A 12728-nucleotide genomic window follows, 5' to 3' on the forward strand; every position below is an offset into this window, starting at 1 on the left:
GGTATCGTAAGCACTGCTTTGAAGACAGCTTAAAGATGCTTCATTTTTGAAAGTGTGACGACGCATAATTAAAATGAATAGCCCCAAGCTGGCCGAATTATTACCCCGGAGGTACCGGCTCCCCACTTTCCTCACCGTTGGGATTGAATTCTCTGTACGCTTGTATATAAATTAACCTAAAATTTATATTATTTAGTACAATGCTGAAAAGATATCTCTGCCACCTGCGGTATTCTTGTCGGGAGGCTTTGAAGAATTCGAAAAACGCTACCCCTCTTTAGTTTCTTCGACGGTACCTTCCTCTTATTCATCAATGACATCCAAGCCATCTGGTAAATATTTTGTTAAATTCTTACTTCGGTTATACTTCCGCAGATTCTCGTTTATTATACGTGCGGTTCCGCCGTTATCTCAATGACCATACCGCCAAAGCAATGTGATTTAAACAGCCCACTTTAAATTCGTATGCACGATTGACAGATTTTCTGTCAACTGATTTGTTTTTTTTTAAGATCAAATAGGCTATCCCACTGTCGCCGATGTTTCCGGATGTATTTCCTCTACAGTACCGTCAAGTTATGGGAACAGTTATCTGGAACCTGAAGACCCATTAGGAAATACTAAAACTCTCTCTTATGGTGAATTGGCAAAAATGCTCAAGACTAATGAGTCCACCGTGGCTTCCAAATTGGCTTCCAACGAGCCAAGTTCCAAACTACTAGAAAATTACGCCATGGAAACGTCGCGTAAGCCTGCGGTAAGGCTGATGTCTCCATTTCAATTGCAACCAATTATCATCCTTCTGAGTTATTGGAATCTGTTCACGTGTGAATTTTTCAGTGGAACAGCGATATTTGTCGGAATCATTTAACAAGTAGTCATTGGTTTTTGCATCACACTGGGCCAATTCTTAAACAGCTCATTTTTAGGGATACAACCATCAGTAATGGATGATAATTGAATATGGCACCAGTGGGATTAAGCTTTAGCTTCTTCAGACTCGAATGTGTGCATTTAATCTTGTTTTGGAATGACGTGGCTAAGATTTTATGTTGTGGCTAAACTTTAATATATCGAGCAATGTTTCTAATTGCATACTTTGATTGCTTTGCTTGAACGACGGTATCCAGTTATACTTTAATTTCAATTGAACTGGTCGTTTAATCGTTTTAGATTGACCGGTCGACGAAGCCGCAATTAAATGTTTTAGCTGCACCTCTGAATAGGCAGCTGGCGTATGTAGTTTTTCAAAATATTTGTGGTTCTTTATCTTGTTGAACCCGAACATTTTTTGATGGTTCTATGTCTTTCAAAATAGCGCTTCATTTTACCTATTTCTATGATCACTTGTCAATTTATAGTTTATAGTTAGATTTGTGGAAAGTTTAGTCTGACAAAAAAGACATTTCTTAGAAGCATTTAAACTAGAAGAATTTGGTGAGTGGATCTGTGACCTCCTTTTCTGTTGCCACTTGAATCATTTATACTGTAATTAAAGTCTCACAAATCGCGTCTTTCTGTGTGGATTTCTTGTGTAAAGAAATATCTACTTTTTCCGTCCCCTTATAATGTGGAGCGAGTACCTCTTCATTCCTAAGTTTTTAATCAATTCTTTTTTTAGGGTTGAAGACGAAGAAACAGGGAGGAATAATGTTCCGGAGGTAAGGCATTGTTCAATCTCCATCCTTCACGTAATCATGTTCAGATAGATCGTTCAAAGAAGCCCCAAACCGCAGCACAAATTGGCAAGTAAGATCTTTGGCGTCTGACTGGCACTTTATTTATTTGCCAAAGAGTTAAGCGTCACGGTTTTTTTTTCAGGTCGAGGAGTATTAATGTTTGCCTATCAAAGTCAAACGGTGTGCTACCCATGCCCTTTTTCAGCAGTTTTTACACTGCCTTGTTAATGAGATAGGTATCAGTAAAATTTGTACTTGTATGCGGCGATTTCTTACACGTATCTTTCCGTTCTTTTTATACCAGCGTCAACTATACCATGGGTCGCCCTCCGAAGAGGTCTGAAAAATATGGGCAATACCTGCTACATGAACAGTACCCTGCAATGTCTGCTGCATACGCCTCAGCTATGGCGCTTCTTCATAAAATCACAACCTTTTCAAGGTCTTCTAGTGCAATCATTCTCCGACTTTGTTTGCGAAATGTCCAATCATTCGCTACTTGAAGCTTACCCTCCAAAAGTGCTTAAAGTGAGTATTTATCGGTGACTAGGCATGCAGTACCAACAACAGTATGGAGCACTCCTAACAACCATACATCATATTTTTGCATTATTCTTGTAATCTAATCATAAAATTAAATACTTCCCTCTGATTCGGCTGCTGAATTGCTACTTTCTTGCAGATTCCATGCCTTTACAGGAATTTTAAATAAGCATGGTATTGTGATACATGCCACGCCACTTGTGGCTTTCGTTGTTTAAATAAAATATTTGATATGTTGTCGTGGGCTCTTAATATCCTTCTTTTTTTGAAATTTAGAAAAGTTTCGACAGGTTACATCCCATGTTTGCGGACGGCCAGCAGCAAGACAGTCATGAATTCTTAATGATTTTGTTGGACTCCCTACATGAAGAAGTAAACAGGTCGAAGGTACTCCCTCACTCACATGAGCAATTGTGTGATGTAATTCGCATTAGCTTAGGATTATTTTTCTTTTGCCTTGCCAATAATACTTCAGTATATTTCATTCTCTTCGGGTTTCACCTTTATTTTTAGAAAAGAGAGCTTGGTAAAAAGCATGCCGAAGCAGAGCACGCTTCTGAAGAGTACTTGGCAGATCTTTCGTGGAGTCGAAACCGTGCAAGGGACGACTCCGTAATATTGGATTGGTTTAATGTATGTTTCGTGTCTCTTCGATGATATACACTGCTTCAATCGTAGTTGCACCTAATTTCGACTTAACTAGAGTACCACTATTGCCGATTCGGAGTAGTGTGTATGCAGATTTGTTTAAGCTATTGCAATCAATTGTGCGATTAGGCCACTTTTCGATGTTAAACCAAATTTTCTTGTCCGCGTAATGTTTACTTGTTGAATGCAGGAATCACCTTTGCAGATATTTTATCAAATTTCAGAACTGCGAAGCATGTATGTATTGCACAAATAAAATTCATCCTGAAGCTCCATATAAATTGCTTTTCAATTTTTTAGTTGGTTAAAAGTTCACAATATTCGTGTGAGCGATAAATATGAGTTCCAGAGTACACTATATATTACTTTTGTAATATAGGGACAACTACTATCAACAGTTCGATGTCTTACCTGCAACAGATGTTCTCATGCATTCGATGAGTTTATGTACCTCTCATTGTCTATTCAGGGATCGGATTCCACAGATCTGGTAACAGTTCACCCTTCCTTTTTTCAATTTAACATCTCGCTAAAATTGTAAAAATTTCAAAAAATGCACACTGCCCTTAGTTACGGTTAGATTTCCAGGAGTTTATAGATTTGAGTTCCGGATGTCCTGTTTCTTTTTGTTTTTGTAGTAACTTAAGGATTTTTACATTAGTCTGGTCAGTTACCCTGGGCAGTAGAAGTATTTTCTGTACTCGTTTAATACTTTTTGTGGTATTTATTCCAACCTACTGTTAATTAGTACCACTTGTTAAATTATTTATAGCCCATCTGTTAAACTATTTTGATTCTTCGCAGATGAGGTGCATTGAAGAGTTTTTCAAATCAGAAGAACTATCTGGTGAAAATCTTTGGCTGTGTCCTCAGTGCAAAATCCCTTGTGAGGCTGTGAAAACCTTCGGCATGTGGCGCCTCCCCGAATATCTTATAATCCACCTAAAACGGTACGATAAGATAAAATCAGGAGATAATGTTGATTTTTGCCCATTTATTGTTTATAGTTCATATGCCTTTAATTGGCTTATTATAAAACTCAGCCATCGATAATAGGTTAACATTTTACAGACGTTTCATCAGCTTCATAATGGCTAATACAATGTTTTTGTTGTTAAATCAGTCTAATTAACTTTGTTGCCCTTTCAGCTTTCGCTCATACACCACTTGTGAAAAGATTGACTCTTATGTACAGTTCCCTCTTACTGACCTCAATTTGTCGGCTTTTATAAAAAGCAGGACTGTCTCTGTCTGCACATACGACCTCTACGGTGTTATTGTAAGCGTATTTTCACTCCCACTTATATGCTTTTTTGGGAAGGTCTAACTTTTGTCTGTTTCATAGAACCATCATGGATCTGTGCAGTCTGGTCATTGTAAGTTTAGAATATGCTTCGGTTCGTTGTATCCCACTTAAATGATTTTTTCTTTTATCACTCTGTAACTCCCAGATACGGCTTTTTGTTTCGATTTGGCTGACAATAAGTGGTGGAATTTCAATGATTCCCGTGTGACTGAACTATCAGAGGCCGAAATTCCGGTAAGTTGCTAGTTCTACATGTGTTAAGCAGTAATTCAATTGGTGACGATATTTTTTATCTTTTCTAGACTCGTGCAGCTTACGTCCTCTTCTACAAGCGTTCAAAGAGGTCTACAAAAACTGGATGATTAAATCATTGGCCTATTGTTGGCCACTTTTTAGCTCTTTCTGTTATTCAGATTCCCATGCCTGACATTTGTATTTACGATTGGGCATTTTGAATACCTCTTATGAAATGAATTAATTCATTCCTTTACGATCCTCTCGAATGCACCCAGAAGGTTCACTTTTTGTTCCTTTGAGATGGACCTTGTCCCGTTCCAGTGCCTCAGAAGGAAAACTTTTTGAGTGGATATTTGGAGTTGCTGAGCTCTAGAAATATGTTTTCGTCAAACTTGGTAAAAGCACTACTGACCTATGCAATAATTGGTATTTTCATATTCTATTTATTGAGGGCATAAGTTCTCACTTGACCGGAAATCCATCCCCATTTAATTTGTAGCAACAGCATGTCTCGGTTTTTGGTTATGCTTGTTAGCTAGAAATGTGACAGCTATTTTGAGAGCCAAAATGAACTACGTCTTCGAGTCCCGAGATTATGTTTTCTACATATGAGGAGTAGGGCTTGGAGTGCTTTAACAGGGAGTTTGACCTTTCGTAACTTCAACTTTCGGTCTGTGTCAGGCAGGCCAGTAAACCTTACCACTGGAAGCCAGTTTTTTTCAGTTTGCTGCAGACTTGGCAGGCTTTAAAATGAAGAAAAACTGAGAGCGCTCCCTCATCTGCCTTGTGTGGGGCACAAATTCGTATTGCGTGGAATGATGTTAACTGCTATATTGCGCTATGCCACGGCAAGAGTAATGCTAGTCACCACATCCACCTCAAGTTCCTACGCTTTTCACGTTACTGAATCACTTATTTCACCTAACGGTCAGGTAGATTTCAAGGTTTCCCAACGGTAATAAAATATGGCCGGCCTTGGGATGGCATTAGTTTGTAGCTAAAAAGAAGCGGGAACACTGTTAAGGAAGTAGGTAATCTGCAGAACATAACACATCTTGAGGAAATAAGCGTTCCTTTACCGGGACATAGACAGTTCTGCTATTCTTCTTGTATAGATAGTAGAGATGAAACTGGGAGAAATGCTACCTGTCTCCGTGCTCTCAACCATTATGTCGCGACGTTCCACAAAACTGTTTATATTTAGACAAATTTGGCTACTCAGTAACATCCCCCGCTAGCGTACAGAAGATACTCTTTAGTCAACTTGGTGGCTATCTCCCATTGGGAAGTGGCACTTTATCAAACAAGCTCGAATGCGCGTTTGCTTTCGCTCATCACTCCGTTTGGCAAACAGAACGTTCTAACCCATAAGATTGTAAAACTTTCCTTTGGAAAATATACCTTACTGATTTGTCGTAAAGTAGCATCATAGCATTCCATGAAAATCTGGCCAACAAAAATTTGGAATTATCGAGACAATTGTCAGTTGGCCATAAAAATGGTCAATAAAGTCCGCCTGTCAAACGAAATCCATTTAGTGGAATTCTCTGTATTTTTAACATTCTAAAACAGCATTTTTTGTGCTTTATGAGAATTGTATGAATAAAGACTTAAATGGAAACCAGAAGCCGGAAAATTAATGGATTTCTAAAAACTGCAGGAGTGAAGAGTGAATAATGAAGATCACAACGTGCTTTTTCACATTATCAATGAGGCTCTTAGGGTCAGTGACCCAAATCATACGAAGTAATCGGAATTAGGGGTAAACCCGTGGACTAGAATAGGTAGTCAAAGCAAAAATTATTTCTTAACATGAATGTAATGCTTTGAAATGGTTAAAATGTTGCGTATAAGTACAGGACCGTAAAAAGTTCAGACATTTGCTAAAGATGTCTTATTAATTTGGCTGTAAACACCCTCACATGTACACATGCAATTGAGTGCAGTGAAAACGCTATCTGCCTCAGTGGTTTTTTTTTCGAAGAGCTAATGCATCTTATACACAAACCGATTCTGGCTGAATCCTCTTTAATGTTTCGCAAAATGTGGCATAGTCCGTTAGCCGCATTTTAGAAAAAAGCGCTTTAAATTTTTACATGAAATAGTTGTTCTGACAGTTTGCTATATTGATGCGTTTTGAATTCCGCTTGCCAAAATTATATTTTGAATATCTGAATGAACGGTATAAACGACACATTGAACCACGAGTTGTCGTCCTTTAAAGGTAGAACAAAGTCTCCTTCATATCTTAAATTGGTATTCCAATGCATGAAAAGTTAACTGAACACACGATTAGAAGTTACACGCTTCCTGATTTGGTTAGCCTACGCACACGCAACGGAGAGACTGCAGCAGCTGCAAGCGCACGGTCGTACTGGCCATATCGATTGGCTGGTGCTTCTGCAGAAGAGGGACTATAAACGTGCAACCAACTATCGATCGGGTGGTCATAGTCTCCTGCTCCGATTGGTTGAAAATATACGCATCTGTGTGGCCGCAATATCGAAGCGTCAGTGCACAAAATCCCTGACAGAACAGCGTTGCCCCACAGCGCACACGAAGTCCACGGGTCACATCCTACCTCAAACTTCTTATCCTCTCCTGCCTTTTAACTTTGTTACGAATCTACAAACATGGATTCCATCAAAAAGAAGATGATGGCAATGAAATTGGAGAAAGAAAATGCATTGGAAAAGTAAGTCATTTTATTGCAGTTAGTTTGATTGAACTTCTATGCGCTCCAGTAGACGCTGAGGGGCGAAAATATTACCTTCTTAACACTAGCGAATTTCAGTGAGAGACTACGACCGCCTTAGTCTTCAAAAGAGAATATATCATCCAATTTCAGAAAGAATCGTAGCAACATCTGAGCTTGTCAGTTTAGGAAGGTATCTTTACAATGAACCCGTTTAAGCTTTCGATAGAGTGGGTCTCCACACGCCTAAACAATGATTGTGTAAATAGGTTTTGGACTGCTTTAAAAAGCACAAAATGACTATTTTTTTGTGGTATGAAATCCAATAAGCATTGCGTATTAGGTTTTACTTAAGCATATTATAAATTGGGTGGCTAAATTACAACGCTTGTGGTGGTTATTACGGCAACGATCTAAGCTCAAGATTTAAATATTCCATCAAGAAATCGAAATTCACCAAGAAATTACATGACTAAAAATTCCGAATTACTTCACCGCTTATCAAATTGAGCGAATAAGCTTAAAAGCTTGCTGATGTAGAGATCAGATACATTTTATTGTAAATCTACAACATTAGGAAAAGAAATAGTATACCAATACATAAGTGGCTTATGAAGTGATAGGAATGCACGAATTAAGGGCATATATTCAGCAGGTGGTTTTGCGACATTTAAAGGCATCCATAAGGAATCTAGTGGATTCAGTCGCGCGATATCTTTAATTGGTGCAATGGATAGATGATGATGTTGATGATCGGCACACCTTTTTTGAAGGGCCATAAATCTCGAAAATCAACTCAAGGAGAAGGCCAAAGATTTTGAGAAGAAAGAAGAAGAGATGAATGACTGGCTCTCTAAAGTGAAGAACATTCAGACTGAAGTAGACACCGTACAAGAGTCTCTCCAGGAAGCGATTAGCAAACTCGAAGAAACCGAGAAGCGTGCGACAAACGTGAGTTGATTGTGCTTAGAATAACCGTGTAGAGGCACCTAGAGAGCTCACTTGCGACTACCACGTTACTTATTGCTATGGAATAAGTCACTCTATTTTCGTAAAATATGTTTAGTCCACATCAAAATGGTCTATTTAAAATAATACGAGTTTGGTATTAAGACGGTTTGCGTCAGTAAAATTTTAGAACTTGGATTGTACTTTTCTAAATGTTGAACACTCATTCCAATAACAATGAAAAATCGGAATTACTTTTAATAAGTTCTAAAGTGCAATATTGGTATGGTAGTGGTGCACATGAGACGTGAATGCACGGTAGTTGTCAAAAAGATTCCGCGCCCCAACTCAAACACGGGCTTTGGATTAATGTTCAAAATCTATGTAAACCTGGAAAGAATACAGTATGCCTTAATATTATAATGCTTAGTAAAAACGACATTGGTGGCGATGGCCTCTTTGTTTAAGTCAACAATCTAGTTACTGTGCAAAACAATCTCTGGTAATGGATTTGCCTTCTGGTATTGATACGGTCAAAAGCAAGATATCTGCGATGATTCAGAAGAAAGAACATTTGGAAAGGGAGATTGCACTCAAAATGGACGCGATTGATAGCGAGCGCCGCAAAAAGGAGGCCGTAATTTAGCATAGTAGTTGTCTGATGGATTGTTTTTTTACTACAAAATGCTTAACACTTGTGTCATTCCCATGACGATTTTGGAGTCGAGTCTTTTTTTAATGTAGTTTAGTAGGGTCTGCCCAAAATTCGGATTATAGTGTTTAACTTCTTGTCTTCTCCGTAGGCCGAAGCCGAAGTTGCTGCTATGACCCGTCGCATTCGGCTTTTGGAGGAAGATTTTGAACAGTCTAGTGGCCGTCTTACTGAAACATCTACTAAGCTTGACGATGCTAGCAAAGCTGCTGAGGAGAGCGAAAGGTATTGCCTGTGCTATTGAGTGCTTCATATTGTAATCTGCTGCATATTTGCATGCTTTGTTATGTCATCTGCATGTATTTAGTGCACGCTGGCGTTTAAATAATCAACAAGGCGCTGATGAGATGAAAATTACTGAGTTAGAACGCTCTATTGAGGCTGCATCCTTGGCTACTCAGGAATCTGTGTGGAAATATGAGGAGGTATTTTGTGGCTTTAAGCCATTTGCATCTCTCTGCTGTCACCTGTCATTAAGCTGTGGTCTGTCTATAGCGTGAAAGAATATAGCAGTTTAATTCAAATAATAGTGTTACCTAATTTAATTCTGATCGCGCGTGCAGGAATCGAAAAACCCTTGAGACCAGGTCTATTTCTGACGATGAACGAATGGCCCAACTAGAAGAACAGGTAAAGGAGGCGAAGTACATCGCTGAAGATGCCGAACGGAAATACGATGAAGCAAGTAGACTTATTTTTCCTCATTTCTGGAAATTAATCTGCTAGGATTTATTCTTAAATGTGCGGTTCTTGATTTTATAAGTCCTTTGACTCAGGTTAGTAAATATATTTTACGCCTGTTTTTAACCATTTTTTTCAATTCCAGGGACTAGAACACATTAGATTTTGTTGTCCGGTTCTCCTAATCTGTTTACCACATTATTGAAATATTATTTTTTTAGGCTGCTCGCCGCTTGGCAGTGACCGAGGTCGACTTGGAGCGAGCGGAGTCTCGTTTGGAAACCTCGGAGAGGTAACCTCGAAGGCAACGCAACCCACTTGACGGTCTTTTTACCCGTCTCCTGCACGCGCATTTGTTTTTCTCTATTATCGTTCAGCACGTTGCACGAATCTTAATAGCATGCCTGTCATCTTTCTCCTTACTCTTTGGCATTGAAGACAATGAAGAGGATTATTGCTGCTCAGCAAACTTTAGCTACCGCAGAGGAGAAGGCACAAACAATTGAGGTGTGAGTTGCCAAAAATTGTAGCAGAGACGAATTTCAGACCCGGTTTTGATGCATTAGTTTACTTTTCACGTTTGACGCTGGCCAAAACTGCCGTAGTAGCCATTATACTTAAGAAATTGTCTATCGTCGAGGGTATGGAGAATTTAAAGGAATTTGTCCTGCCCAACATTTGGTACTTCCGGTTTTAGCTGCGCCAAAAACTTGGAGGATCGGTTGGCTGCTGTCGCTGCAAAATTGAAAGCCAAAGAAATTGCACACGATAAGGTGATGCGTGCTTGTTCTTTTTTGCTTTATGTCTGCCTTGAAATGCATGGATACCAAATCGTCCCCGACCTTAGTTTACACAAAACTCAAGCAGCAGTAATGACTTTTAGCAAAATCGTTGAACTTGAGGAAGAACTGCGCATTGTTGGTAACAACATGAAATCTCTCGAAGTCTCCGAGCAAGAGGTAATAGTTCAATTAGTGACTAGCGATACAAGAAGTAACAATGCCTATACATAATTTCAAGCTTTAGGACGTGGCGAAATTTCTTATGAACATAGAATAAGGATTTGCATACATTATTGGGTCACACCATGTGCATGTTCGAATACAGCTCGATTTCATGCGTACTGCGTGGTCTATATTTCCACTTTGATTGTTGTTAATTGGGTTGTTTTTGTAGTACCTGGAGCGTTATGGTAACTCTTATTACCTGATCACTACAGGACAAGATTACGTTATTATGCGTTGGCCTATATTGTAAATAGGGAAACCTAAACCATGTTCTGAGTTCCCACTTGTTGCACTGATAATTGTCGTCTTCGAGTTCCTTTTGGTTTGTGTCTCCTTTGCGAATCGTAGTCTCTTCAGCGCGAAGAAAGTTACGAAGAAACCATTCGAGATTTGACAGAGCGCTTGAAGACGGTAAGACTGCTGTCGCTCCGTAAAGGATGCAATGACTTGTTTACTCATTCTGAATGAGTGGTGCATAATTCTTGTTTTATTTTTTCCTAACGGCTGATGTTTTCTTTTTTTGCATGATCGCATGTGCACGTTAACAATGGCTTTCATACACCGTGTAGAACGTCGAACTGGAAGAAATGTATTTGAAACGTCTTAATGTCTTACGGGAACAAGTGAGGGAAGTGAGTTATTCAAAGCTTTTATAGAATTATGACCAGGCTGCTAGAACTACACCGAGAGGAGTTTGATAAGAGATTTTAGGGACATAAGGGACACGATGTAGTTAAGGCTTCCTTACTGTAAATGGGTTTGTTTCAAAAGACGTGGCTTGGCCAGCTTTCGACGTGGTGTGTATTTCGCACACAAGATCTGCATTTATTAGAGTCTTTGACCGCTCTCTAAATGCATGCATACTGTGGCATGCGCGCTCTCAGTATCTATACATGAAGCACTAGAACTTTTGATCAGTGTCAATCATTACTAATACAGGCAGAGCAGCGTGCTGCCGAAGCTGAACGCCAAGTGTCCAAGCTCCAAAATGAAGTTGACCGCCTTGAAGGTTTGAATTTTATTACTCTGCTAACGTGTGCTTGTTATTCCTATCTGCATGTTTGCCTGCGCACGTACCGTTCGTCTCGCATGCCTCTCCAAGGCCGAGTGCAGAGCACAAGATGCGGAATCCGTGTCCAAGCGATATGAACTAGAAGTACAACGTGTTAAAGGTTAGTTTCGGGGTGTCTCTTTCGAAATGTTGAATCATGTGTAGTAATTATATATGCATGCAGTTCCTTGATTCCGTTTGATATACACTTTTACACACGTAGAGTAATACGCACACCAAGTTTGAAAATAATACCCGTGTGAAAAAAATTGGCCTTGCTCGTTGTCCCCTATTTAAACCTACTTTTTGTAGACACTCTTTTCTCGGAGAACAGGATCTTTACGCTTCTTCGCAAGGAAATCGATTCTGCACTGGACGAGTACCATTCGATTTAGTGGACCTGTTGAACTAGTGCTCCTATTCCTTCTGATTCTGACGTCGCGTGATCCTCCATTTCTTTAAGCTGCCCGCCCTGCATCTAGCATGCCCTACTTAGACTTCTTGATTTGCATTTCCTTTGTGTGCCGCTAGTCATCATTCAATAGTATTTCGGATGTTGCTTATTTTCAACCATAATTTCATGCCTGCTTCCATTTTGTGCCTTGTCCACCGTTTCGCTGCTCGCACGATCCCTCGATGCGCATGCTGATTTCTCGCTCAGTCCAACGAAACGCCTTCAGTTTATGGCATTGTTCAATTGGGTAGAATAGCAATGCATTGCAGTTGGTTGGGAAAAGACGACAGATTTAATGTAGTTTAGAAGTAGATTCAATTTTATCTTCGTAAATGGGTGCATCTGTGTATGTGTGTGGTTAAAGTGGCGCTTGTGACGTGGAATTAACTCTGAGGGGGGCCTGAACGTCTATCCGTTATTTACGCAACTGGAGCTTGCAAGTCTTCCTAGCTTGAGTACTGGGGCGTAGCGATGTCACGCAGCTGGTTCGTGTCTAAAGCTTGGCAGATAACGCAGCCTCAAACGCGTAGTGTCTCGAGCGTTTTCGGTCTCACCTGTGTGAGAACGAGGGCTGGGATGGCATCTGCATGAAGTCGTTATTTTGAACATAGATCTTTAAGGCAGTCTTGCGTTTGGTTTACTACTTCAGAATTTAATATGCCTTTTCCCCCTCAGATGAGCTACTATCCGAGAAGGAACGTTACCGAGCCATCAGCGGAGAACTGGATACTACCTTCGCGGAGCTCACTTCCTTCTGAGAAATCTGG

The 12728-nt window shown here is 39.8% G+C and overlaps 2 protein-coding genes across 2 annotated transcripts in view; both read left to right on the plus strand. All coding sequences in view use genetic code 11, as the record gives it.

Annotated features, from left to right (window-relative positions):
• EGR_02100 (Ubiquitin hydrolase) overlaps positions 1 to 4538 on the plus strand; it is a gene marked incomplete at both ends in the record, with an annotated part of 5910 nt that extends 1372 nt beyond the window's left edge. Inside the window, 16 exon segments of the mRNA XM_024491349.1 lie at positions 197 to 292; positions 376 to 436; positions 513 to 757; positions 1174 to 1235; positions 1622 to 1691; positions 1710 to 1749; positions 1853 to 1936; positions 1984 to 2207; positions 2499 to 2609; positions 2736 to 2855; positions 3250 to 3360; positions 3675 to 3820; positions 4020 to 4149; positions 4216 to 4246; positions 4322 to 4410; positions 4479 to 4538. Coding sequence (XP_024354202.1) covers positions 197 to 292; positions 376 to 436; positions 513 to 757; positions 1174 to 1235; positions 1622 to 1691; positions 1710 to 1749; positions 1853 to 1936; positions 1984 to 2207; positions 2499 to 2609; positions 2736 to 2855; positions 3250 to 3360; positions 3675 to 3820; positions 4020 to 4149; positions 4216 to 4246; positions 4322 to 4410; positions 4479 to 4538 — 1680 coding nt within the window.
• Positions 4539 to 7046: 2508 nt separating this feature from the next.
• Positions 7047 to 12719, plus strand: EGR_02101 (Tropomyosin; the record flags this gene model as incomplete). The annotated part of the gene is made up of 10 exons (XM_024491350.1): positions 7047 to 7108; positions 7882 to 8059; positions 8860 to 8993; positions 9332 to 9453; positions 9671 to 9741; positions 9888 to 9958; positions 10147 to 10408; positions 10805 to 10867; positions 11396 to 11465; positions 12637 to 12719. The coding sequence occupies 10 exons, from the start codon at positions 7047 to 7049 to the stop codon at positions 12717 to 12719; spliced, it is 1116 nt and encodes a 371-aa protein (XP_024354203.1).
• Positions 12720 to 12728: the final 9 nt, after the last annotated feature.

This window comes from Echinococcus granulosus (genome assembly GCF_000524195.1).
Source record: "Echinococcus granulosus chromosome Unknown EG_S00009, whole genome shotgun sequence".
NCBI lineage: Eukaryota > Metazoa > Platyhelminthes > Cestoda > Cyclophyllidea > Taeniidae > Echinococcus > Echinococcus granulosus.